Source organism: Python bivittatus, unplaced genomic scaffold, assembly GCF_059951505.1.
Source record: "Python bivittatus isolate LINGU-HERP-01145 unplaced genomic scaffold, Pbiv_v1 ctg000590_np1212, whole genome shotgun sequence".
NCBI classification, from domain to species: Eukaryota; Metazoa; Chordata; class Lepidosauria; order Squamata; family Pythonidae; genus Python; species Python bivittatus.
Genome location: NW_028277086.1, coordinates 5,457,138 through 5,484,036, shown reverse-complemented (window position 1 = coordinate 5,484,036; position 26,899 = coordinate 5,457,138). Strand labels below are relative to the sequence as shown.

The following is a 26,899-nucleotide window of genomic DNA, read 5'->3' as shown; positions in this document are numbered from 1 at the left end:
TTTAATGACTTGTGGTCAAGTAAATTCCTACATCCTTGAACCAATGAATTCTCAGAATTGCCAGTTTGTGTACAATTACTCTGCAGAATATGACAAAGACTTCCATGTGGGACTGAACACATATGCAGATCCTTGTTTTTCATCTTGAGCTTACAAACACGATTATATGGATGCCTGCTCGTAATATACCAAACATTCTTGTTAATTGAATACTGTATTTTCAATAGAGAATCATCTTCTCTGCCCACATTGGGCAAATCTAAAAGTTTATAACTACTTTTACATGCCAATATTATTGCTTGCTTTCCTTTCAGTGTAAGTTAATAAAAAATGTTTCAGATTCCCTAAAAGTGAACTGTTTATATGAATAGTTGTATATAAGCTGGACTAGCTTCTGTTGGAGTAATGTTACACTGCTGTAAATAAAAAGGAATTCCGGGGTTTTGTATAAATACATATATGGGGAAGTTTGAAAAAAATCAGTGTGGATCCTTGTATGGTTTGAGATGACATTTGTACAGCAGGAGACTGAGTAAAAGAACACCAAGGTTTTTTTCCTATCAAAAACACTTTAACATTTCTTTCACAAATGACCAAGTTCACAAGGGAGGTTGTTAGTCAATTTGTGTATGTGTGTGTATGGAGAAAAGACTGAGCATGCCAGTCAAAGCAGTGCCACTCCTTAGGGTGGTGGGCATTGAGCAATAAGAAAATAAAATTAAGCCCTTTCTTTGGAACTGAAGCAAGAATCATCTTTTTTTAGCAAAGGAGGAATTGGCTTGAAACCATTTGGCTCAGTTCACCCAGCACAGTACAAGTAGTCCTCAGGTTACAATGGCGATTGGGACCGGAATTTCCATCGCTAAGTGCAGCAGTTGTAAAGCGAGACGTTGTGTGACCACGTTGCTTAGCAACCGTAGGCATGGTTGCTGTCCTAACCCCAGGACCGCGCGGATTGTTAAGCAGGAAGAGGCAGGAGTCCCGAGCAAGGCCAGCAGGTGCCCCCTACAGGCAGGAGGATGCCGCAGGGGGGGAGCGTGGACAGGTGCTGCAGAGGGTGCCACAGACAGGCACTACAGAGTGTGGGGGGACAGGTAAAAAAGTGGCGGGAAGAACTTGTGACCTCTTGCTGGCTTCCCCATTGATTCTGCTTGTGGGAAGCCAGCAGGGAATGTCAGAAACCGCGACTGTATGACTGTGGCTCGCTGCAACATCATTGCGAGCCAGGCACTGAGTGCCTGGATCACGATTGCATGACTGCGGGGATGCTGCAACAGCTGGAACTCTGAGGACCGGTCGTAAGTCCCTCTCGTTCAGCACCATTGTAACTTCGTACAGTTGTTGAATAAGTGGTCGTAACCTGTAGACTACCCGCAGACCAAAAGCATGGCTGACTAGTTTGTGGCTGTATCTGTGGCTTGGACACAGCTTCATTAGGAAAAGGCTAGTCCCACGCAGGGGTGGAAAAGATTGATGAGAGGACAGATTCAAGATAAAAGATGTAAATTGCTGCACATGCTACCTGCTGAAGTGATAGATGCCAATTCACATCTTTTTAAAAAGGGACCGGGTAAGTTTATGGAGGATAGATCTGTTTGTGACTACTTGTGCAACTGTTGCATAGCCTACAAAGTTCTTAGAAGGAGAACCCTTTTAGCAGCACAACACACAGAATCTGTGGTAAGTGAAAATCAGTGGGTGTTTTTCCCTCCCAAGTTTATATGGCTCACAGCAGACTTCCAGCAGTTGCACGAAGTGCAGTTCTGAAGCAAGCTAGGCAGCCATCATAAAAGGGCACGCACAGGCTGAGTTCCCACCTGATAAAGTGGTTTTCTTGGTTGGGCTCACATAATACAGTATACCCTAAACAACTGGTTCAATTCAATAAAACATGGTTAAGCAAACCATGAGTTGTGTGAATACAGTTGCTCTAAATTAATTTCTTGAGATGATAGTAAACTCATTGTCTCATATCTTGTAAACAAAACATGTACTGGCAAAGTGAAGTCTCCACAGCAACATCTTATAATCTGACCATCGTGTAAAATAGTTGAATAGCAGACCAGTCCTTGCGAGCCATGCCAAGTTTGCCTTTTCAATGACAGGAGACTGAACTGGAACCCCAAGTTACCACTGTTTAATTCAGCTTTCATGGGGTTGTTGGGGTAAGTGGGGGAAGATTGTCTACATACCCTGAGCTCTTTGGATTATTACTGTTCTAGGTATAAAAAAATAATACTTTTGAATGTGTAAATATGAGTAATTTATTGACATACTATGAGGCAGAAACAAAATTGACACCATACAAAATAACTTTATAAAATATCATTCACATGTTTCATCAAGATTTACAGCACTTTGAGCTTGTTACAAGGTCTTATGGTATGGAGGTAAAAAAAAAACACTATGCTAAATCTTTAGTAGCACTTTATAGTATATATACACACATACACAAGAAGAAACCAAAGTATAAGGTTAGTTTGTCATTTTATTGCAGAAGTAGTGCAAAGTATTTTTACTAGCAAGCTGTAAAACAAACATGGAAAGAGGAATCGCCCAAGCTTAAAAACAGGACAATAAATGTGGCGTTTCACAGTCTTTTGAAGCTTCCTTCTGAGTTTTTCTCTCCCCGCCACCCCTACTTCCCAAATTCTTCCCTCTTCATCCACATCACAATCCATCTGGGGAATGAAAAAGTCCACATTAAGAAACTTGGATCCACGGTATCTAAGCAACAAGACAAGTGTTGCTCAAATTGGCTTGGGTACTAATTCCATATATGGAGCAAGTATGGTTTTGGTGTAAGTGTGGCTCAGCTTCACAGCTAGGTTGGTCCTAGCTGGTTCGTTAGCTTGGTCAAGAAATCATTATTAGAGATCAAACTATTAAGATTTGCTTTTTACCAACTGGAAAACAACACACTACCCCTCCCAGTTTCAATCATGGCAAACCACGATAATGCAAGTATGTATCATAAAGGAACATATATTGCCTGTTTTACCATCTGGGGATCCTTTTTCTCAACATCTATTGTGTAAAAACAGTTACTACGACAGTCTACAATGCAAGGCAGACTTGATATCAACATTGGACTAACACCAATAAAGGATCAGCGCATCTAACCAAGTGAAGAGAGACCAATTCTAAATTCTTCAGCCGAGCCAACAATACAAATTTAAAAGCTAGGTAGCCAATAACAATACAACTAACAAAAGGACACCCCCCCACCCCCCCACCCAAAAGCTCTATGAAATAAAAGGAACAAAATGCAGCATATTCAGGCTCGTGTTTCAATCTTGAGGTACCTGTAAGTCTTCTTACCTTCTGCCCAAAGTACTATGGTATATTAAAAACATTTTAAAATTCTTTACCGTAAGCCAATTTACAGGACATTACTGAAAAAGTGCAATGATACTGATCGTGTATATGCAGCATATGAAAAGGATGGTTACTCTTTTATAAAATATAGCTTTTCTAATAGACCCGTTGGGGCAGTTCTGTAGCACATTAGTTTTCTTGTTGTTTGAGTCTTTCTGCAGCAAACCAAATAAACTCCTTCGGATGTAGCATTTTGGTTTTTTTCACCAATATTAAAATGAATCAGTTTTTAAAGGAAAAGATTTCCATGCTGTATTGGTTTCTGTTTATAAAGTCAAATTTCCATTAAAAAAAATAGTCTATTACAACTCAATCTCCCACAAAAATAATAAAAAAAACCTTTTATATAAAAGGGTATTCAATCATGCAGAACGTTACTCTGATGTTTTATTCCCTTTCCTGACATAGACTCATATTCCACTTCCACTTATTATATACAGTCATGTGTAGAGTGTATATTAGTCACGTATATATATACACACACATTTTCACACACACACAGCTCACCAAAACTAGCAAATCTCAATAAGCTGAGGCTGTTCAGCCATCCCTTTGACACACAATTCTCTATAGCTTTCTGAAGCACCCAAACCAGGACTGGGGTCAAGGGATTCCAGGCAGACGGAAGGGACTTTTAACCCTAGTCTTCCATGTTGGATGAAACAGGCCGCCTCCCTTGACGAGCCTCCTGTGGATCTCACTGCTCATGTAAAGGGAAGAAGAACCACAGGATGCTCAAGAAGATCTTGGCCTAAGACACAGTTATTCTGATCACCCAAAGGCAGCAATCTGTTTTAAAGAGAGGAGCAAATTTGCTTCTGTGGGGCAGCCCATTCAGGGCTTGGCTGAGGCCCCTGGTGAAATGGCCAGGTCCCTTGTCCTGGGCAACTAGGTCAAAAACATCTGGGCCTCACCATACAAGCACATGCGCAGAAGAGTTTGGGATCAAGGTATCCATATCTGTTGTTGTTGTTTTTTAATTTCAAGAAACCTTTCCACATTACCAGCATTCTATTACGTTACACATTTTTATAGCTTAATATGCAAAAGATACTTTTTTTTCTTTTTTCTTTTTTTTAAAAACCTGACAGTTTGCAGTTTTTCTCTGATAAAGAATTCACTTCTCAGATAGGAGTATGACTTGATTTTGCTATGCATTGGGACTCACAACATAAAAGGCACCAAGACAAAAATAATCCATAGGTTGTTTTCTAAGAAAGAGGAAACTCCAAATTGTCCTTGTCTTCAAATGACAAGTCATCACATACTGTTTGGTCACTTTGGACAGTCTCAATGATAATTTGAATAAATTAGCACCCAACTGCTTAATCTGAGGTAGATCCAAACTGGAAAGGGAGCTGGGTCCTCACCACCTGTTTTGCCATTCTAATTAATAGTGAAGGTGAAAGGATTCAATGTCAGCTATAAGATGTGAAAAATACGATTACACAGGTTTCAACAAATTTTTGTATTCAAAAATAAGCAGACTTCTCTTTCACATAGCATTTTAGTCGGGGAAATGAGTCACTCTATATTAATCCCCTAGCTAGCCCTTTAAAAAGAATTTGATCAAATTACTCAATATTTTCTCCACAAATCACAACCCTACATTTGGAACAACTGTGCAGCCATACCCTGGAGTCAAATCCAGGGTATAATCATAAAAATTTAGGAACGAGGAGCCTATACCGCATCCTCAAAAACAGATTGGTTTTAAGGATAGAAATGTTTAATTAAAAAAAAAAGAAAATCTTGTGCCTTTGCAGGAAAATAGTATTTTTTTTAAAATACACGTTTTTGCATATTTTGATTTTGAACTAATTTAATATATTTGTTAAGGCATAAGATAAAAGACACATCACCCCACATAGCATCTAGCAAGCACATAATTAAAATTGCTTAAAGTATATACATCTTTAATACAAATTCTCCGACACGGAGCTTTTAAAAAATGTACAGAATGAAGGGTACAACATTGATAAAGGAAGAAAAATGCTGTTTCCTCAAGTGCTAATTCTACAGTTTTGCAGAGCCTATGAACACTGTAAAGGTATAAACTTGTTAAGGCTGCAACCCAACGTCTATATTCCTGGAGGTAGGCTCCCCTAAATGAGACTTACTGTTGAGTAGACACACATAGGATTGTGCTCTAAATATGCTTAAGTACCATTGGAAATAAGGCCAGCCACCACCTTTCTCTTAGGGGGGTATTCAGTTCCTGTGAGTGTGTATAAGCTCAGAGGTATTTTATTCTCCTTTCAACAAACTGGATTCAGATAAAGTGGAACTTGGATCCCAATGAAATCAAAGAGGACAAGCTGTCTATGACATGGTCCCATTGTTTCAGTGGGAGCTTAGTTTGGATCCCACTCAAAGTTTGAATTTAAAAAACCCTGAAACAGTTTGTTATAAACAACTTAAAATACTCCCAGGAGAGGTCCACAAAATCTTATCCATACCAAAGCTTAAAAATCAAATATCATCATAGATTCTTTCTTTCCTTGGGTTGTTGTACCAAATCCTTCTACTATGTTTTACTGCTATGGATTAGTAGGTATTAGATAAAATAATCACTTTGTCTATAAAGTCTAGGAAGTCATTATCTAAAAGTGGAGTTTCAAGGCTATTTCACAAGCAACAAAACCATGTTCATCACCCAGAAGACACATTCAGCAAGAAAGGTGTACCACTTCAGCTCCAATCCACATGCTTCTCTGATACATACCTAACATTTACACCTTGACTGCACAAATATCTAAAATTCCTTAATGGGTGAATTAGCTCTCAGGGGGAACAGAAGACACTGGCTTTTACAAGACACAAAAAGGGGGGGGGGGGGTGGAGTTAACACATCTCCTGAAAAAATACAGAATTTATCATCAGCAGTTTCTATCAGCAGGAAATGGTAATTAAGGAAGAAACCAGCAACATTTGCTGTCTGTTTTCTTTCATCCTTTCAACTTAAAGGTGTGCACATCACTGCCAGCTTATTATAATCAGAGGTAGGTCTTGTTTGTTTCTTTACAAAGGAGAGCAACTAAGCCATGTCTTTTTCTTCAAGGAGCTTTTATGTTCTGGATATAGCCTTCAGAGTATTGAAACACTATTCTGCTCTGCTTTGAGAAAATCTGCCTATATTCAAAGCCTTCCCATCAGAGGATAGAAGTCGTATCTAGGAAAGCACATCTCCCATCAAGCTGTCTTACTCAATTTTATTCTATTCAAAGATCCTTTTGACTAAGTATAAAGTCTCAGTTAATTGAAAAGGCATCACCTATTTTCCCAAGAATCCTCTGGACTCTATAGACATCAGAAGAATTTTTTAAAAAATAAAAATGTTAGGGGGCTTCAGAACAGTCTTTTGGAAGGATGTCCAGAAGGAAGACAAACTGAAGTGACAGAGTGCATCTTGGAAGGCAAGAGGGAGTGGTAGTAACAGTCCCAGTTCCCCTTCTGATAAATGGGTGCTACACTCACCCCAGCAGCTGTTTTGTAAGAGGGCTCATAACACGTTCTCAAAATTACAAATGTGCCTCCTCAAAAGTTGGGGACTCCCACAAGCTCGCTCAGCTGCATCACCCTACCTGATGTCTTATGCTCCAACAACTCCCATAAGTATCCATAATGGAGAGAGGCTATCTTTTAAGAAATTGCGCTCAAATTCCTCCTTGCATGAGCTGTGATAGAGAGAAAGAGAGTTCCCTGATTTTAAAAGCACTATTTATAATAGGCTTGCTCTCTTTGCCAGTTTGGTGGTCACTCCTGTTAATTTCACCAGATTTGGTGGGATGACTCCAGTCTTGAACAATATGAGGATCATCATCTTCATCAAAATCAGCTCAGTGATGGGAAAAAAAGGAACAAACATCAGCCGGATCATTCAAGCAACATGGTTTCCCCTTCCCCAACACTAAAAAGTGCAATGCCAACTTCCTTAAAACTATGGTTTATAAAATCAGAAGCTAGTCTGGGGAGCCCGTTGTAAAAGCACCTTTACTGAATTTCGTTCTCAGGAATGGAAAGAGATAGATGGAATGGGGTAGTCCACAATGTGTACAAACGTACCAAATGTTGCCAATATTAGGTTAGCAGTAAGTTCTGAACAGGAATTTCCCCTGTTGACTACTTGCTACACAGTTGGCAGGGAGTCATTATGCGACTTTCAGAATAAGGATAAAAGCCATGGTCTACAAAAAATTCTTAGTTGAGAAGAGATGTAGCTCAGGGACAGAGCACATGTTCAAGCCTGCAAAAATACCTAATTCATTCCATGGCATTTCTAGGTAGGGTAGGGAAAAGGCCTCTCCTTTTCCCTGGAAAGCTGCTGACAGGCACTAAGAAGACAATATGGAGCAAAGGTGGGCCAACTATCTGGCTTAACAGAAGGCAACTATTTATATTCCAAAATGAAAATTTACATGAGGGGTGTAAGTCTTTATTCTTTGAAATGCAATGCCCTTTGTGCTTCACGGCAACCTGCCTTTGAAATTCAGGGGAATTTTCAGAAAACAGATTGGGGTATGGCATCGTGGGAGCTACAGCTGGAAGATCAAACATCTAGTCCAAGGATCGGAGAAGACCTCAGGTAGCTTTCTAGAGAACAACCACTGTAAGCATTTCCTTTTCCTCTATCTGCTTGCCAAGGGATGGGGGTCCTGATAAACACATCATTTGCAAACCATTAAAAGGCAGGACTATTTCAGGATAGTAAATTTCACCCACATTTTAGACCACTCTGTTACTAACAACCTAATCCCAGAACTCAAGTTCATTTGCATTAACTAGTAAGCAATTTATGGATAACAGTGCTAAAGGTGGCCATTTTGATGGCAATATCCATATTTCCCACCTCATTTTTCAATCTTCAGTTTTCTACAGTTTGAGGTAAAAGCACCTTTCATTTTAAAATCTGAGGTGTGACCAAATCTGTGTTCTACAAAATAGAACATGTTAATATTATAGATATTCAAGAAACATTTTCTGCACAGTTGAGGGTTTATATAATTACTTGGGTAAGTAAAAACAGTCTCATCAAGGATAAAGTTTTAAGAAAAATTACCTAAATAATACCTTCAGATATTTAACATGTAATTTAGCCCTAGAATAAAATCAAAACTTCTGAAGCACCTTCTTTATTCACTAATTTTGCACACCCAAGGGATCAATTTGTTTTTGTTAACACCATACAAAAATAAAAGCTGCATTCAACATTGCAACGGATTTCATTAGAAGGAAAACACTGTAATGCTTACGTTCTTTCATGTGTTCTAACATAATGTCCTGGGCCTTGGGCACAGCACCCCAAAGAACAAAACTTACTTTTTACTGTATATAATACTGGTTGCAAAGTCTCAGTATTGTCCAGTAAGAAAAAATGGGAGCAAACTCACTTTCTGGAAAGATTGCCTCATATTTTGCAAAGACTATGGCACCTCAGAAGTGAACCAGTCATGCAGCTCAGGACCTTTGGTGAAATTTGGCTATTTTCAAGTAACATGAAATTGCATTTTAGAAAGAAAAACATGCTAATCTCTTTCCAAGAAAGGAGGAGGTAGTCTTGAATCTGCTTGCTACATGAGGAATGGTCTACTGCAACCTGATCAAATCATATTTCCTATTAAACTTTCAGGAAAAAGCAGGAGAAAGAAGGCAGAAATTTAAACAGGTACAATAAGATCTAGCACTCTGAACAAGCAGATCAGAAAACTCTCAGTAGGACAGAGTAACTGGCACCTAAAGAAACAGGAGAATCTCACCAATTCGCACCTAAAAAACCGATGGGACAATCTCACCGCTGGTGCCAGGACAAAACGTATTAAAATGGCTTACTCGGGATGCATTATTGTGAGATGAGGTTTATTCTTTGAGCATCACTGGACGCAGAAGCATCAAATTCACTTCCCAGTCACAGCTATTCCTATGGCTGCCCACTTTATAAACATTAAGAAGTGAACCGGCATCTGAGTAGGAATAAAGCAGCAATGAAGCAAAAGCTTCTGTTTTGCTTTCCAGCCACCGGTTTCAACTGCCACGGTGACTGGTTGAGCCTACGGTCCTGCAAAAGCATCTCAGGCAGATCCGGTTTCCTACTCTCACGGAATCTGCATCTTCTGTATCTGAGAAACACGGATAACAATCAAGAAGGCAGTTTAACTTTGCACTGGGGAGCTTTATCTATCCAATTATGGTCGGGGAGATGAGATGGGGAGAGAAGAATGTGTTACAAAGAAAGTGCATTTTGGAGGAAAGGAATGACAGACACAGGGAGACAAACATTCACCAAACACATAAAGCAAAATAAGCAGACACTGACTGGCCTTTGAGGATTTGCCAGTTACACTCAAATGGAAAATCTGCAAAGACAGCTATGTGCATTCGGATCGTCTCTTAATACTGTAAAACATGCCATTTGCTATACAAACATAACAATGAAGACAGGCCATTTCTCTCCCGGTGAGCCCTAACACTGTACAGTATATGCCAACAGCTACAGCAGATGCAAACAGAAAGTTGGTTACAGTAAAAAAGAATCAGTGCAATTATGTCCCACTCGAGTTTTTTCTAATCACTGATGACCAAGAGGCCTTTAAAAGCACGTTCTCAATGAACACAAATGTAAAGGAAGATATACAGAACCATCACCCTTGGCCACAAAGAACATTCTCATACTTGCAAAGCTGTCATTTAAACAAGAGGGGGGATAGCATTTGGAAAACACATTCAAATAAAAAAAAAATGTAGCTCAACTTACAACTTCTCTTGACTACAGACAACATATTTACATTCTCTTCCTTATGTGTGAAGACTTTATGGCTTATAAATGCCGCTGGATTTATTGTCTAAACATTAACGTAAGTGGCACCATTTCTATTTAAAGTTACACACACAAAATCTAATCTTGCTTATTACTGGGAAATTTTCCACAAACCATTAATGTATATAGATTGGAAGATTTAATGTGTTAGTTAAGAAAAGGGGGGGGTGAATTCTGCACAGATGCCACAGGTCAGCAATATGCATGCAGAAAACCCCAGATTTCAGTTCAAGTGTCTTAGTTTAAAAAGCAAAACTTCCCACATGCTGAATGAGAACTTGAAAAGCCCTTCCAGAGCAAATGAATTAAAAATCTGAGCTGTGTTAAGGCAACTTCCTACGTTGCATCTATTTTTCAGGAGCCCCAGTCCCATCTTCACGGGGTGGGAATTTTCCTTCCCTTTCAAGAGATAAGGCTTAGTTACGTTACACTGTCTACTTTCAATTATCCTTACCTTCTTTGTTCCAGGTCTGGAGAAAATCTACCTATGTGGTTGCTAAGAGTCAACACCGACTTGATGGCCCATAACCCATCAAACCTTGTTCCAGGCTTTCAAAGTCTCTTTGGCCTTCTAGGGCGATGTGTCAGTGATGAGAAGCACGGCCCTATTTCCTGGCCTGTTTTTAGGAAACACGTGCCTATCCTATGCCTAGCAGGATGAGTTACCCCAGAGGTATCTCTCTGCCACGTTTCGACCTCCCACCATCTAACCATACCTGGATGTCTACCTCGCTGCTACACTTTGTTAACAGGATTTTAGGCAGGCTCGCCTGTTACAGAAACAGGGTCCTCTCTCAATTTATGCATTTGAAAAACAATGGAAAAGTTGAGAGAGCGTGACATGCGCACTTCGAGAGCCTACCTGCCCCCTACGTCAGCTTCTCATCCACTCTCTGTGAAGCACCACAAACAGCCGGTGGCAAATGCTGACATTCACCATATTAGCTGTAGGGCTTTGAAGGTACAGCATGGCATATCCTAACCAAGTCAACACCAAAACAGAAATAAAGGCCAGTATATAAGACTTATACCTGCATTTAAATCCAAAGAACCTGGCCAGCAACTCCGAGGAGGAGGAGGGAAATTCCACCGCGATTCTCTCCAGATCACCGCCTCTGGATAACCCCAGCTCTGAGCAAAAGGGAGCAGCCCCCCATGTGCCAGAAAGCTTCGATCCTTTCTGCTTCATGAGCAGGCATTTAAAAAGGCACAAGAGACCCCAAAGAGTACATTTTGCTTTTTAAAAATAAAATGGCTCCAGTTACTCCTTATTTTCATTCCAGAAGGACAGAGTTTCCATTCATTGCTGTCCTCCTTCTTGCATCTCAACTCTATTAAAACGTTTAATATTAGGGCAAGTGGGAAACTCACAAGTTACAGATGGCAAATTTGAAACCTATGTGAACACCCCTTCCCCACACTGCCTAAAATACGGTATTTCTAACTGAGCAACTTAAGATCAATTGCAAATCAGCTGGTTGACAGAGCTGAAGTCACAGTTCATTGTTTGGCTGCACATGGCGTTTTAATTTTAATTTAATCTTGCAGCAGAGACTAGTCCCTAAAGCTGAATGTTAGAAAGGCAGTAGTAACTACAAGACGTATCATCCTACTTGAGCTGCTTGGCTACAACTGAACATTGCCATAATTGGTAAAAACTGCATCAAAGGTATTTTTCAAAACATTCTTTCTCTAAAAGAAGGATTTTTAAAGGGAAGCCAAATAAGTAGCGGAACTGATTTTATTATAAAACAATTCCAGTGATAAAAAGATAAAAGCACGTCCACTCCTTGGATTGTCCCCCCCCCCACCCGCCCGTTTTCAAAAGCTAGCGATTTGCCTTGGTTCTCACGGAGAATATTTGGGATCTCTCCAAAATGAAATCATTCACCTGAGATACTGGTGTGCTTACAAGAATCATTGCAATAAAGAGCTACTTAGAAAGTTGTATTCTTTTGTTTCAATTTGGAGTTTTGGTTTCTGCATATATTACCAGAAAAACAAAACAGTTCCTGTGCATATTCAGAGCGCCCTATGTTTTCAAAGTGCATTGTCAGTTTTTCAAAAAATTTAACCCCCTCCGTCCCCCCCTTGCCAAGCATTTAAGATGGAACAATTAAAAGCCTTTTTAAAATTACTGTATGGAAAGTTAAAAAAGAGAAAGAGATGTGCATTTTCCTCTCTAATCACAGCAATATCAAACGTAAAACTCATCGTATTCTTTCCACCCAGAAAGATATGTATACAAAACTGCAGCGCACAGACCAATAACTGTGGGTATAAATACCTGTACATTGAGGAATCTGTTTCAGGACTCAACAGAACAACAAAAACAACACAATTTCTGCCAAGAAGCACCTCGATCCAGCAGTTATTATTTTACCTGTTGCTAGTTAGCAGGCCTTAAAAACTGCTGTTAGGGTTAGGTTCCTGTGGTTAGGAAGACAAAAAAGATTCCACCATTTCGGCCCAGCTCTTTCCACCCGATGCATCTTGGAGATTATGGGGAGCCCAGCAACAACAACTAAAAAGACTGAATATTAACTTAAGTGCTGCCTAGAAAAGAAAGCTATTTAAGACAGAACTTTAATAGCAGGAATGAAATCCTATTTCATGCGTACAGCCCACTGCCTACAGGATGAAATCTTCCCTCTGCAGCCCCTACCCAATAATCCGATGTAGCCATTTGAACTAGAAAAGGGAGAGAAATTGAACAGTACGCATTTTGGGTTAAACCTACCTAACTCTTACTCCCCAAAGTCACCCCTGAGCTATATGCATAATTATCCTTTAATATATGCACTTTCCCAGGTTTTATAGGCATTTGCCAAATAAAAGAAGGAAGGCATTAGAAATGTTGAATTAGTGAGGACACATAAAATATATCTCACAGTAGGGGGAAAATTGTGAACGTGTGTCTATAAGGAAAAGGGCACAGAAAAAAGGAGAGATGTGTAAAAATGCTTACGAACTTTAGTGACACTTTATTTCAACTTGGAAACAGGGTGCAACGTACTTAGAAATGATTTCTCTCCCTGGACACCATTTTCCACTTCTGCCTTAAACTCCATGGAACAGATTTCAGGGGCATCTGAGACGCTGCAGAGGGAAATGCCTCTCCCTCCCTCCCGGAAAATTTAGGACACGTATCAGCGGAGAAGCTACGCTTGATCTCATCCCAGAAGCTCGCTTCACCTTTCAGTGTGTCCCTTGCTGCCATCTGGAAAGTGCGACAAATCCATCAAGGAAAAAAGGGGAAAAAAGGGTCACAGTAAGGTTGAACAGGAGATGCTGCAATCCCGCCTTCCAAGACAGAGTGACAAAATACCGCCTTAAATCTCTTTCCTTTTCTTAGGCCTATGAAGCTGCTGCAAGGCGGCTTACAACATTTTAAGATATTCTGTATACCACCTGTATACAAATACCCTCCCCTATAAAACTTGTTTTTCAGGCGCATCCCTTGGCAACACGAGGCGCAGCTTTCTAGAGCTGCAGCCGTTCACTGGCATGAAATGGGCACTCGGGCCCTAAAATGTTTCTGCCGCGTTTCTCTCGCTCAGGCAACGACAGTCAGTCCGACCAAGCCTAAGATTCCAAGCCTAGCTTAACCTCGTTTTCGGCGTTTCACTGAACGGAGGCACACGAGTGTCTCTCCCAGCGATCGCTGCACTGCTGCTCTTCAGAAGAAAGGAAATGAAACTGAATCTTAGGAAGGTTTCCAGAAAGTTTTTTTAAAATTACTTAATCGTGCCTGGATGCGGTTAGTATTTTTTTTTTTTTAATTCCTAGAAGATCGGAAGAGGAAGAAGGCTTCCCAATCCACAGTATTTTAGTAGTGTTCCTGTTGTCCTCATTAGTGCAACGGTAGCTTTGAATATTTGGTCGGATGAATCTTGCGCACAGTAAGAGAAGCTTTTATTTTTAGCAGGCCTCTGAGGGGTTCACCTTCTCCAAAGAAAACGCCCTTCCCACTTAACACATTTTGTCCACGTTACGTATTACGCCATCACTTCCCTCCCCAAATAAACACAGATCTCTTTCCTTCCATTTCTGTAACTCAGATGATCCAACAGAAAAAAATAATTTATGTGCTTGAATGAACTACGAAACTTCCTTTGATGCTCTTGTCTAAACTACAGCCTGTGAATTCTTCTAAATCCTTCCAAGACACTAGCTTTAAAAAATGATATAAACGCCAAGCACGTCTCCCCTCTGCCATACAAGGTAGTTGCATATCCCTGTTCTTTAAAGGGACAACACACCAGGGCCGGTCCTCCTTGCTTCATTTCAAGGAGGCCGGGATGAGGTGTCCCACACAAGCCTCGTTAAAATGAACAGGGAACCTGCAAGAAGCTACAGTTGGTGAATTCGACCCAAATCACTCTTGTCCACATATAAGCTTCCCACTTTAAAACTCCAAAGCATTCTTCAGTTTGTGATATGTTAAACAGAACTATGTTGAGCACTCTTTAGTAAATAAATATAAATAGTATCTATGCTATCATGTTAATACTGTGAAACATATATAAATTTTACATTAATTCAAACATAACAGTGAAAGAGATTGTACTGTATCACCACAGACCCGTATTCTTTAGAAAAGCTTTGGAAAATTAAGTGTCACAGTCCTATAGGACAAACTCCATGATTAGTAATCAAAATGGATTATTTTAAGAAAAAATAAACTTCTTTTAAAAAGTGGCACACTTCACTAATCTTTCAGTGGACCTAATAAAAAGTATAGATAAACTTCTTTTTGTAACTGAAATAATTCCATAACGCACCCTACAAAAAATTTAAACAGCACAATGAAAGACATTCAAGAACGAACTTCAAAAATACATTTTTGCCCATAGACCTTCACAGACTTCTTATCAATAAGACAGCAAAGGACAAACCCGGATTCGCTCACTCCTGTTGCACATCAGTACAAAAACATTTTACAAATGCATCCAGAAGGATCAAAGACTTCAATGGCATCAAAACTAGCGCTTTGTTTTTTTTAAGGAATAAAAGCAAATTCATCGTTTTTCCCAGGCCCGCTCAATCTGATCTTAATTGGATATTTTTCAGATTTTTACAAAGAAGTGTATCTGAAAAAGTCATAACTAAAACGAGAAGTGTTGTTTTTAGCCCTGAGATCACAGCTCTAAGTTAGTTAGAAAACGTGGGTTTTCATTTTTTTTTTTTTTCCTTTTCTCCTGACAAGCAGCTTTTGATTTTGGCAAATCCACACATCTAAAAGCTGTGCAATTTTGTAAAGGTCTGCAGTTCACACTCAAGTCTGAAATTCTGGATGAAAGGCGTTCTTGCAAACAGAATCACAATCATCATCATTACCATCATCCCCCCCCCCCCGAATTAAAAATAAAGATGCATCACTCCTTGCTGGCTGTCGCTATAGCTTGGGCAACTGTTGGTCTAAGTGCAGCTGGTCTCCTGTGAATCCAACTCAGAACTGAGTTCCTCAAATCACGGCCACATCAAGCAAAGTACATGGTGCGCAATGTGTCCTGGTGGACCTGAACAGCTTTCGCGAGGGCTTGATGGTCTCTGCCGTTGCTCTGCCCAGAAGTGTGGCTTCCTTCAGCACTAGCAGGAAGGAAGAAAAAGAAAAACTTAACAAATTTAAACCGCTGAGACTGAAATCCATCTCCATGTTCAGAAGTATGTGATTAGAGCACCTTTACAAACTGAGCGTTCTGGGCTCTAATTATTATTACACAATTTGGCACAGATTTATTTGGGGGAACCTAAAATTAATCTCCCTCTTTCTCAGTAAAGGCTGTCATATTTTTCTTTACTTTTGTATTCTGCAAGAACAGAAAAGGATCCCTGAACGATCAACTAGAGGTGCTTCTTCCCAGAATGAGTCATTCAGTCTTACAGCTGGACTACCTGTAGGTGACTATCTATTCAGTCTGCAGTCTCCACCTTCAGACAGATTCTCCAGGCGAATTCTGCTGAATTCTCATCGTGGACATTGTCTTGTTAATTACCTAGCTGTGAATTTTGGATTTTTAACCACAGAACAACATGCCTATCCAATTAATCTACATCACAGGGCTCGATGCATGCTGCCTACATCATCTATCACCTCCCAGTTGATCAATTCAGGCCATCATAGGTTCTCAACTGACTCTCTGCCACGTAGGAACCAACACAGGTTTTTCAGCCAGCCTATCATAAACCTGCGTAGCAACAAGAGTAAATGCTTCCTTTTGGTTTCCCGGAATAGCTGGGCATCCACTCCAAAACCAGGGATCAGTGAAAAAAGTATTTTCTTACAGCAACTTTGTCTTTGCACCCAACCTACAGTGGGGCAAAAAAAGTATTTAGTCAGCCACCAATTGTGCAAGTTCTCCCACTTAAAAAGATGAGAGAGGCCAGTAATTTTCATCATAGGTATACCTCAACTATGAGAGACAAAATGAGAAAAAAAATCCAGAAAATCACATTGTCTGATTTTTAAAGAATTTATTTGCAAATCATGGTGGAAAATAAGTATTTGGTCACCTACAAACAAGCAAGATGTCTGGCTCTCACAGACCTGTAACTACTTCTTTAAGAGGCTCCTCTGTCCTCCACTCATTACCTGTAGTAATGGCACCTGTTTGACCTTGTTATCAGTATAAAAGACACCTGTCCACAACCTCAAACAGTCACACTTCAAACTCCACTATGGCCAAGACCAAAGAGCTGTTGAAGGACACCAGAAACAAAATTGTAGACCTGCATCAGGCTGGGAAGACTGAATCTGCAATAGGCAAGCAGCTTGGTGTGAAGAAATCAACTGTGGGAGCAATAATTAGAAAATGGAAGACATATAAAACCACTGATAATCTCCCTCGATCTGGGGCTCCACGCAAGATCTTACCCTGTGGGGTCAAAATGATCACAAGAATGGTGAGCAAAAATCCCAGAACCACACAGGGGGACCTAGTGAATGACCTGCAGAGAGCTGGGACCAAAGTAACAAAGGCTACCATCAGTAACACACTATGCCGCCAGGGACTCAAATCCTGCAGTGCCAGACGTGTCCCCCTGCTTAAGCCAGTACATGTCTGGGCCCGTCTGAAGTTTGCTAGAGAGCATTTGGATGATCCAGAAGAGGATTGCGAGAATGTCATATGGTCAGATGAAACCAAAGTAGAACGTTTTGGTCTAAACTCAACTCGTCGTGTTTGGAGGAGAGAGAATGCTGAGTTGCATCCAAAGAACACCATACCTACTGTGAAGCATGGGGGTGGAAACATCATGCTTTGGGGCTGTTTTTCTGCAAAGGGACCAGGACGACTGATCCGTGTAAAGGAAAGAATGAATGGGGCCATGTATGGTGAGATTTTGAGTGAATACCTCCTTCCATCAGCAAGGGCACTGAAGATGAAATGTGGCTGGGTCTTTCAGCATGACAATGATCCCAAACACACCGCCCAGGCAATGAAGGAGTGGCTTCGTAAGAAGCATTTCAAGGTCCTGGAGTGGCCTAGCCAGTCTCCAGATCTCAACCCCATGGAAAACCTTTGGAGGGAGTTGAAAGTCCGTGTTGCCCAGCGACAGCCCCAAAACATCACTGCTCTAGAGGAGATCTGCATGGAGGAATAGGCCAAAATACCAGCAACAGTGTGTGAAAACCTTGTGAAGACTTACAGAAAACGTTTGACCTCTGTCATTGCCAGCAAAGGATATATAACAAAGCATTGAGATGAACTTCTGATATTGACCAAATACTTATTTTCCACCATGATTTGCAAATAAATTCTTTAAAAATCAGACAATGTGATTTTCTGGATTTTTTCCCCCCATTTTGTCTCTCATAGATGAAGGTATACCTATGATGAAAATTACAGGCCTCTCTCATCTTTTTAAGTGGGAGAACTTGCACAATTGGTGGTTGACTAAATACTTTTTTGCCCCACTGTATGTCATATGGGCTGTTTTTATTTTAGCTGCATATTATTTTTTGTCAGGTCAAACCAAGTATTTTACCCTTTTAAACTGAACTACAAGCACTGCTAAAAGAATTTACAAAGTCTAAGTGTCAAAAGAACCCACATGTCAAACCTGCTAGGACATCTGCTGTGTAATTCCTTAAAGCTGAGAACACTTATTAATTCTATATCCCAATTAAGGTGAAATAAAATGGCTTTGAAGTCCATGATTGCTTCCAGCTTTTCTTAGGCCCACAGCAAAAGAGAATATTTATTTGGCCAAAATACGCCTGTGTCCATCAATCCCCAATGTATTATTCACCTGTCATGCTCTTTATCCACCAAATGATACCTGGCTCTGAAGGCAACCAGGTGTGCATAGTACGCCGGCGCAGGGATTGAAACAGAACGAGTACAACGCACATACGTATGACACAGTTGGTAAGTGAGGATCTGAAGTTCATCTGAAGAGAAGCGATTGTCATCCCAGAGAACATGGTAATGAGACGGTCTGCTTGTGCCCTGAAAATGGACCACAAACAAGGCTAAGAAAAGGTCTTCATCTCTCCACCAGTCAACCTTCTTTTGGCAAGAGGCCACTCTAGACTTCTAAAAATTGCCCAGCGGTATTTCTTCTTTGAAGGACAAAGTAACCAACTGTATGTGAGAATCACTATACAACTGTCTGCCCAAGTTGTTACTGACTTCAGAGTAAGAGATGCATGGGATAACATCAACATTGAAGATCGAGAGTAAATTCAAAGAATCTGATATGTACCAACTGTAAAGAAAATAATAACTTGGTCTGCTCACATTGAAATTTATGCTAATTCAGAACTAGAAACAGCCTTTCAGAGCAAAGGGCACGTGCTCATTCACAACGTGTATATAGTAAGATCAAAGTATCTGCAATGTCAAACTTCCTACTTCTTTTTCTCTTGATTTATGCTTTCATCTGAAACTCCTGAAAATGTGTTATATTTTGGGAGAAGCAATTCTTCCCAGTTCTCTCGTGCAAGAGAACTTTCTCTCTCCTTCATGCTGCAGAAAGAATTGAAAATAAATTTAATTACAGGATGAGGTAGAGAAGAAGGAATGTTCAACCACACGAATGCGCAGCTGAGAACCACATGCTGACACAGAGGCACCCTGCAGTGCGCTGCGCGCCCAGAATATACCTGAATCCCAGCATGACTACACAGATAGAAGTCAAACTCCGAAGGGTGGGTGATTTTTGTGTCCACGGTTGTACCTGCTGGAATGTTTCCACTTTTCCCAACCTGTGGAAATAAAACCAAAGGATGCAAGAGTTCACATCCTGGCACCAAAAAGAATATGCAAAAAAATTCTTTAGTTTGCCAATTCAGAGGCTACAGTAGTATGGCCTGTTGACCACTTATTATTTTTAAGTCAAAACTCTGACTATAGATTTCTTATTTCATCACTTGCCAACTTCTCTCCAAAAATGTAATACCTACTCTTTCATTTTTGTCTGTGCAAAACAGTCTGGTGTGATGTCTTTTCTGCACAACAATGAACGTGATCCCCGGCTGATAATCCTTTTCTAGCTTAATGCATGCTTCTCGGATAGCCAGCAATTCATGATGAAGAACCTATACCAATGAAAATGGGAGGGAGAGGGAAGAGACATCTTGAAATGTTACCAATTAAGAAAACTCCTTCCAACCTGTTTATTTATATATATGTTCCTTCAGGTATTCTTCCTGCAGCAAAACAGGTGATCTGAAGCATGCAAAAACACAGGACCAACCCCACATTCTTGACTTAATGAGGTTAAACTAGCTAGATCTGGAGCAAGAACAACACTGCAACCATAAAAACCTATATGGGTCCAGGCATGCTACTCTGTTGGGCAAGCACAATATATTATCACAACCATGCAGTCATTCATTGTTAAGACTTAGTTTAGACAACACTGAAACAGACAGTTTAGAGGGAGGGTATGGGTCAGAATCAAACCAGAAATGCTCCTGCATTAACTTGAAGAACCAACTTTAAATCAGTTACTGATAAGTTTTCTTTTTATATACATTTGGTCTATATAAAGACAGCTACACTTGGGCAGGGTAGCAGGACAAGCCAATTCCTGCACCCGAAAATGTTCCTTGCCTTGGAAGTCAACGGTTTAGCAGCTAGAAGTTATTATAAATCCCTCTGCCCTCTCAATCAATCTCACAGCATCAGAGGAAAGAAATGACTAGTGAGAGACTTAGCAATGCTCCAGTCTTCTGCAAAAACCCCATGCAAAATGGGGGCAGTGCTCCTCTCCTCAGCAAGAGCTGGAAAATATTTGTACTTCTGTTCAATCAGATACGGATGAAGGCAATTTTGATATGCAATACAGACAGCATGATAGATTTCTTCAACATGCTGGACTACGTTCTTGGAATTATGACAACTAACAATTTAAGACGTAACTAACATTCATCTATACTGTACTTCCCTTCTCAAAATAAAGCCACACAAAGAACACAAGGAAAGGAAAACAGGACCAGAACCTGCTGGAACTGCCCCTCGGAAACGCCATCCCTATAGAAAATAATCCGTGTTGGCTTGAATCGGGTTGATTTGTAGAACTGGATCAGCAGCTCCCTAACCATGGCAGCCAAGTCTTGAATTATTTCTTGGCGATGCTGCTGGACCCTCACAGTGGCACAGTAGCGATTCGGATGGGCATCCATGCTGCCTACAACCTGTGGAAGAAAGCAGGGGTGTTTCTCGTGAACGAGCAGACTGAAGAACTGAGAACGCAGCAACTTTATGGAATGTCCCCATCGCGTGTGGCAGCACCTATACCACTGGAAAAAAGCCCCGAGCAGCTGAAGGGGCTTCTCAGTGCAGAACTCCCAGCTACCCTATGCTTTGGGAATTCTGGATGTGGCAATTCCATCACATCTGGAGTCTGTCACACTGGGACAGGATGATCCAGGGCAAGAACCATAAGGAGAGCAATAACGGGGTGATTACAGACACATCAGGCAAAAAGAGAAATTATCCATAAGCCCACATTTTTCCCAACTTGCCCTCTTCAAGTACACTGAAACATTAAGGCGTTGAAGTGTACCACTGCTTATCAAGAATAACATGGCCCATTTTTAAAGTTTCAATATCTTCTGAAGTATCTTCTTTTACTTATTTAAACATTTGTAAGCTAATTTTCACCACCCGAAAGCCTCCAGAACAGCTTCTGGTATTGGCTCAGAATAACCACAATATGAAAAATCCCAATTAAAAGTTCAGGTACATAAAGCAGTATATCATACAAAAACAAAACATGCACAACTGTGACCAGATCTCTCAGGCACAGATGGCTAAGGGAGTGGTGGCCTCGTGATGATCTGCTATCATAATATCAAGACACAAACCCCATTATTTACATAATTGCAGCCCAACATCAGAACGCAAGTACACTGTACACATGCCATCATTTCTTCCTTATTGTGGTTACCTGTGGACACCTACGCGTTGGGGACTGAATACTATGACCTGGCCAATGATGCTCAAAAAGACTCTGTCTTAACTCGCTGCAAGATTCCATTCTTGCAGAAAATGGAACAGATATCAGAACCTCCTCATGAAACAATTGGGAGATGATTGGTGCCTACCCAGAAGACTTTGTTGCCCATAATTTTGATGACTATGGGTAGGTTGGTCACTAAGTTCTCCTTCCAAGTCTTTCCAGATGAAGGAAGATTGTTGACTTCTCAATTCTCCTCTCCCACAACTCCTAAGAAGTTTATTAAGATCTCTAAGCTTTCTGAAGGTGACAGATTTTAACAATGACCTCCCAACTTGTCCAAAGGATATTTTGCACAGGTTTCTTATTACGAAGTAGAGGCTGATGGGTATGCATCCACCTAGTTTCCTTTTACATCTATCCAGGGAAATAACATACCCATTCCCATGTTGCTGAATGTTACAATTTCCATAAATTTTCCTTCATTCAATGCATCTTGGCGGTATTGAGACAACATTATCTTTAAAGGGACTTTTTCAGTTCTTATATGCAACAAATCTATCATATCCTAAACTTGCTCTAGGGACATCACTAACTTTATACCCCATATTCATGGGGACAGGGTGTGTCCTTGAGTCATGTTCTGTCCATCCTGCATCTTTCTTTTGGTGTTTTCTAGAAGAAAAGGTGTGACTTACAATTGCTTGATCCCCTTTAGATTCTAAAGATCTATGGATGAAGATTAAGCTCAACCTCCACTGAACTGATTCTTTTTTTCCTACCTGATCTGCTATGGAGCAAAGCACACCCACTATAGGTTAGACCAATGAAACAGACCTGTCACAAAGGGTGGAAAAAGATTGTTCTAAACAAGTATGAAGCGCCTTCTAAAGCAGTTCCAAGATAAGCCTTCTTCAAAACTGTTTTGGACAACTGAGGGAGGGGGGAGCAAGAGATGCTAAGTAGGAAAAATTATGTCAGATAAAATACAAATATAATAAAGAAAATACAGGCTATAAATTCATATGTTACTCACAGCAGCAATAGATGGTTTTTTCCCATCTCCGGCTGGTGGATGAGTGACGTCTGCACCCAGGAAGATGACAGGCTGCTGAAATACTGGAGGTCTAATTAAGAGAGCATAACAAATATTTACACAACACAATCAATGAGGCAAGCTTACCTTTGTATGTTCTCCAGGAAACAACAGAACACAGACTATACCACAGGGTTTTGCCAGCATATGTTTCCTTCTGGTGACAGACAAAGGGTGTTGGGCACCATCTATAGCCTGGCCCTGGGCTTTAAAGGCTCAGGAGCAGCAACGGCATTTCTTGCTCAGCCGTTCTGTGTAACATGATCAGAAATATAACTTCTCCATGTGAGAACCCCAGAAGAGCCCAGCTGGATCAGGCTAGGACTCAAAAATCCCGGTAATCAAATGGCCAACCACATGAACTGAGAAGAAGCTTACAAATAAAAGCAGGAGTGGGATAGCCTTTTTCCACTGTTGTTCCTCAACAGCTGGCATTTAAAGTACGTTGCCTGTGAATCAAGAGCTTGTGGAGAGCCATCACCACATCTAGCTCGGTGACTTTGTCTAACTCCTTTAAAATAATCTGAATTGATGGCCATTAATACATCTGATAGCAACAAATTCCATTTTTTAACTTTGTGCCGTGTAAAGGAATACTCCTTTTCTTAAACCTCATGACATCTCCTTTGTTTAAGTTTTAATGGAAGAGCTTAACTTCTAACATCTTCTACACCATTAATTACTTTTTATACCTCTATCATATTATAAGACATAAGCTGAAAAGCATCAAACATTATAGTTCTTTTTTTGCAGAAAAGTAGTTTCAACCCTTCATCATTTTGGTTCACCAGGAGACATTTCTGTTGAGGCCAAAGATGTGTACACAGATTTATTTATTTTTTTGTTACTCTTCTGGGACAAGTCTCTAATCATGTCCTATTTTGGCACTAACACTGCAGGCTGCTATTGCAGAAACATACACACACCTGTTCACAGAAGAGTTATGCTGTGGAATGCAACCCAGTAAGTTTTTCTGGGCCTTTTGGTGATAGTTTTTCAAAGACATGAGGCCCATCAAATTGAAGTTTCTATCAGGCTTTATGGCAGAGAAATCTGTGCAATGGTATGGAGGGCTACAACTGATGTTGAATGAGGTTAAAATATGATGCATGATGACCAGAGGTTCTCCTGGGCTCAAAACTAATTGATGGGAGCAAAAGTGGCATTGATAGCCAATAGTTTTTAACCAGCTTTAAGTGATCTTTTGAGGAAACAAGAACGTGCAAGTCATTCATGCTCCAGCTCAGGGATGGAGAGATGCTAGGGCATTACAAAAGCAGGGCCAGTGATGAGGACTGCTGGGAACTGTAACTCAACATCCAGGGTGCCTCAAGTTCCCCCATCCATTTCCTACTTATAGCTAAACAAAACGATTGGAGTGATGTGTGACTACCTTTCAAAATGGCTCAGAAGCTTCAACCAGTGGAGAATACAGCTATCCAGTTGTTTGGAGAGCCAAAACATCAGAGCATATCACACCACTCTGCATCAGCTGCCATGGCTGATCTTTGAACCCATTCAAAGTGTTACTGCCATTAAAATCCAGATTACTTGATTTCTAAAGACCCGCTTTACAGTTGTTCCTAACTGACAAGTCCAGTTATGGCGTATTCAATAAATCATGGTTAAATGATAGAGTAGCACAATGTGAGGGCCAGTAAGAGATTTTCTCTCCCTTCCTCCCTTTTCAAATAGTGATATCAACACAACACATAGTAAGTTTTGAGTTATTGGTTTTTAAACTAACAAACTTTAGTTTTGAATTATTCTTTGCTTCAGATTCAACAGCCCAGCCATGAATGAACTTATAATTATTTTGCCTTTGCCTCCTTCAGCCACAGAACTAGTCACAACTGGAGAGTTGCTTGGTACAATATAAACAAGAGACCTTCACAGATTCCAGCTTGATCCCTCAGTTCACAATTAAAAGCTTTGGGATTCTGCCTTGCTATTAGATATTAATTAAAATCTAACCACAAAAACCAAGCGTTTATTTTTTTAATTAAGCAATGCCGCAGGATAAAATTACACCAAGCTAAATAGAACTATTTTCGTGGAATGTTAAGAAAAACTGCACATTAACTGCACATTAGGTAACTATACAAATTATTCAACCAAACGAATGAATAAAATGCTTTCTTCCACAGCACAGTGTTTATACTTATTTATATCCTAAAAATCCTTACCTTCCTTGTGGCAATAAAATGTTATTTACTCCTCCTAGTTTGACATTGATCTTTAAGCACAAGTTGGAAAGTGTTTGTGGGGTGGTCCTTTGCACATTTTTCATCTGCACACACTGTGTGGCCATTCCCAACACGGTATCACCAACACGCTTCACTTCCGCTGCCGAGTCAGAGAAATGAAAAGAGATTCTGTTAAACAGAACAAGCTGATGTTCTGATAGCGTCTTAGATTGCTTAACCTCACCCAGCACCACTGTAATCTCTTCATTATTGCATCTTCTAATAATGTCCCTCTGAGATGAAGCAGGTGACTATCAAGGAAAAGGCCATGGGGGAAATAACACCTTTCTTTTTCAACAAGACAAGGCATGTTCCTAATTAGCCACCCAGAGTCATTTGTGTGAGATGGGCCACCATATAAAACAAATACAATAAATGTAAAAAATAATTATGTTCTTCATTTTATTGACAATGCTAATGCAGCTTTAAAATCACGTGTCTTGCCATTTTTTAAATCTTTTAATTTAATACATATTGTTTACATATCTTTTAATTTAGTACATATTGTTTACATATCTTGATATATCTCCTCTTTTGATGCAAATTATTATGAAAGTTAACTGAAGTACAGTATGTACCTGAATACATGTAGTGCATCAAATGCATTTCTACATAACTTCAAAAAACACCTCTTTATCTGTTGTCTATGGGAAAGAGATATGTCCAAAATGAAAATGTAAAATTTAATCTTCCACCACTAAGAATGTATGAATATAACAGCTACTGATTTAGATTTATAGCATTATGCCACCCTCCAATCTTTTCCCTACAATCCAACTGCCTTCAAAAATAGATATAATTCTGGCATTTTCACATGCAGCCTTCTGTTTCCTGGGGAAAAGACTGCTCAGCAAGATATGTTTCAGTGCTACATATATAAAGCTTTCTTCTTGTCACATCATTTCAGAAGAAAATATCAATCCAAGCTGTCAAGCCTGCATTACATTATAGCTGATGAGAGATCTACATCAGGCACTTCCAATGTTAATGTAGAAGGTGGCGTACAACTCAAAGAGAGAGGCGGCAGAGAAGAGAACCACTCTCAAGAAAGTTTACCTGCTTTGCGGGTCAGGGTGAAAGACATGTATCTACAGTCATGCAAAAAGGGACAGAGGCATGTATGTCTCTTAGACTGACCATAAACAGGAGTTTTCCCAGGCAGAATGACAACCACAAGCTGCAGGCCAGCATAGGTGTTCTTGAGATGGCGGAACATCGGTTCCACGCTGTCTGCTCCCTGGGCATATTTACAGAAACAAGGCTGACCCTGGATGGGCATTCCCGCATCTCTTGATATCTTCCTCAGTTGTTCCGTGAAGGTCCTGGCAAATTAAAAGGAAGTAATTTTAAGGGCAGAAACCAAAGTTTTGCATAGCCACGTTACCAGCATGACATTGTATGCTCTACAATTGTGGGTTTTTGACTCCAGAACACATTTATTCCAATCCTTCTAAGTGAGAGCAAAGCCAGTTCCATTCAGAACTGATCTGTGAGGTTACCAGCTTTAATCCTTTCCTTCCTAAACTACATTAGGCCAGGACACTTGAAACAGACTCTTCAAACTCACACCTTTGCAGTTTGGATCAAAACTCCTCTGTCACATTGATTTTTTATTGTTATTATTTATTAAATTTTATACAGCCCAGCCACAGGAGTTCTGTGTGCCCAGTTATGAAAACTTTATTCTCTCTTTCTCTCTGTCCAAGAAAAGCAGCACAAAAACACATACAAACAATGTAAATCGCAACATAAAATGGCCAAAGTAAAAATAAAATACTGACAACATTAAAGTTCTGAACATCAAATGCTTCAAAACATTATTGAAAAATAACCCAGATTTCACTTGATGCTGAAAAGTCTCTCGGGGGAAAGTGTTCCACAGATGAAACTCACCCCTGGAAAAGTCGTTCTTTTGATAGCCAACTAAGGAGCAGAAAAATTATGGTGCTCCAGAAG

General features: G+C 40.2%; 1 protein-coding gene across 3 annotated transcripts in view; it reads right to left on the bottom strand.

Moving 5' to 3' along the window:
* Positions 1-2,391: 2,391 nt before the first annotated feature.
* AGO2 (argonaute RISC catalytic component 2) overlaps positions 2,392-26,899 on the bottom strand; it is a 54,190-nt gene continuing 29,682 nt past the window's right edge. For all 3 annotated transcript variants that reach the window (XM_088148926.1, XM_088148927.1, XM_088148928.1), the window contains exons 12-19: positions 26,081-26,265; positions 24,884-25,043; positions 22,638-22,728; positions 20,643-20,837; positions 19,602-19,736; positions 19,302-19,403; positions 18,446-18,645; positions 2,392-15,784 (exon numbers count right to left, since the gene is read on the bottom strand). In XM_088148926.1, coding sequence (XP_088005052.1) covers positions 15,676-15,784; positions 18,446-18,645; positions 19,302-19,403; positions 19,602-19,736; positions 20,643-20,837; positions 22,638-22,728; positions 24,884-25,043; positions 26,081-26,265 — 1,177 coding nt within the window. In that variant the 3' untranslated portion in view covers positions 2,392-15,675. The remainder of the gene's footprint in view (positions 15,785-18,445; positions 18,646-19,301; positions 19,404-19,601; positions 19,737-20,642; positions 20,838-22,637; positions 22,729-24,883; positions 25,044-26,080; positions 26,266-26,899) is intronic.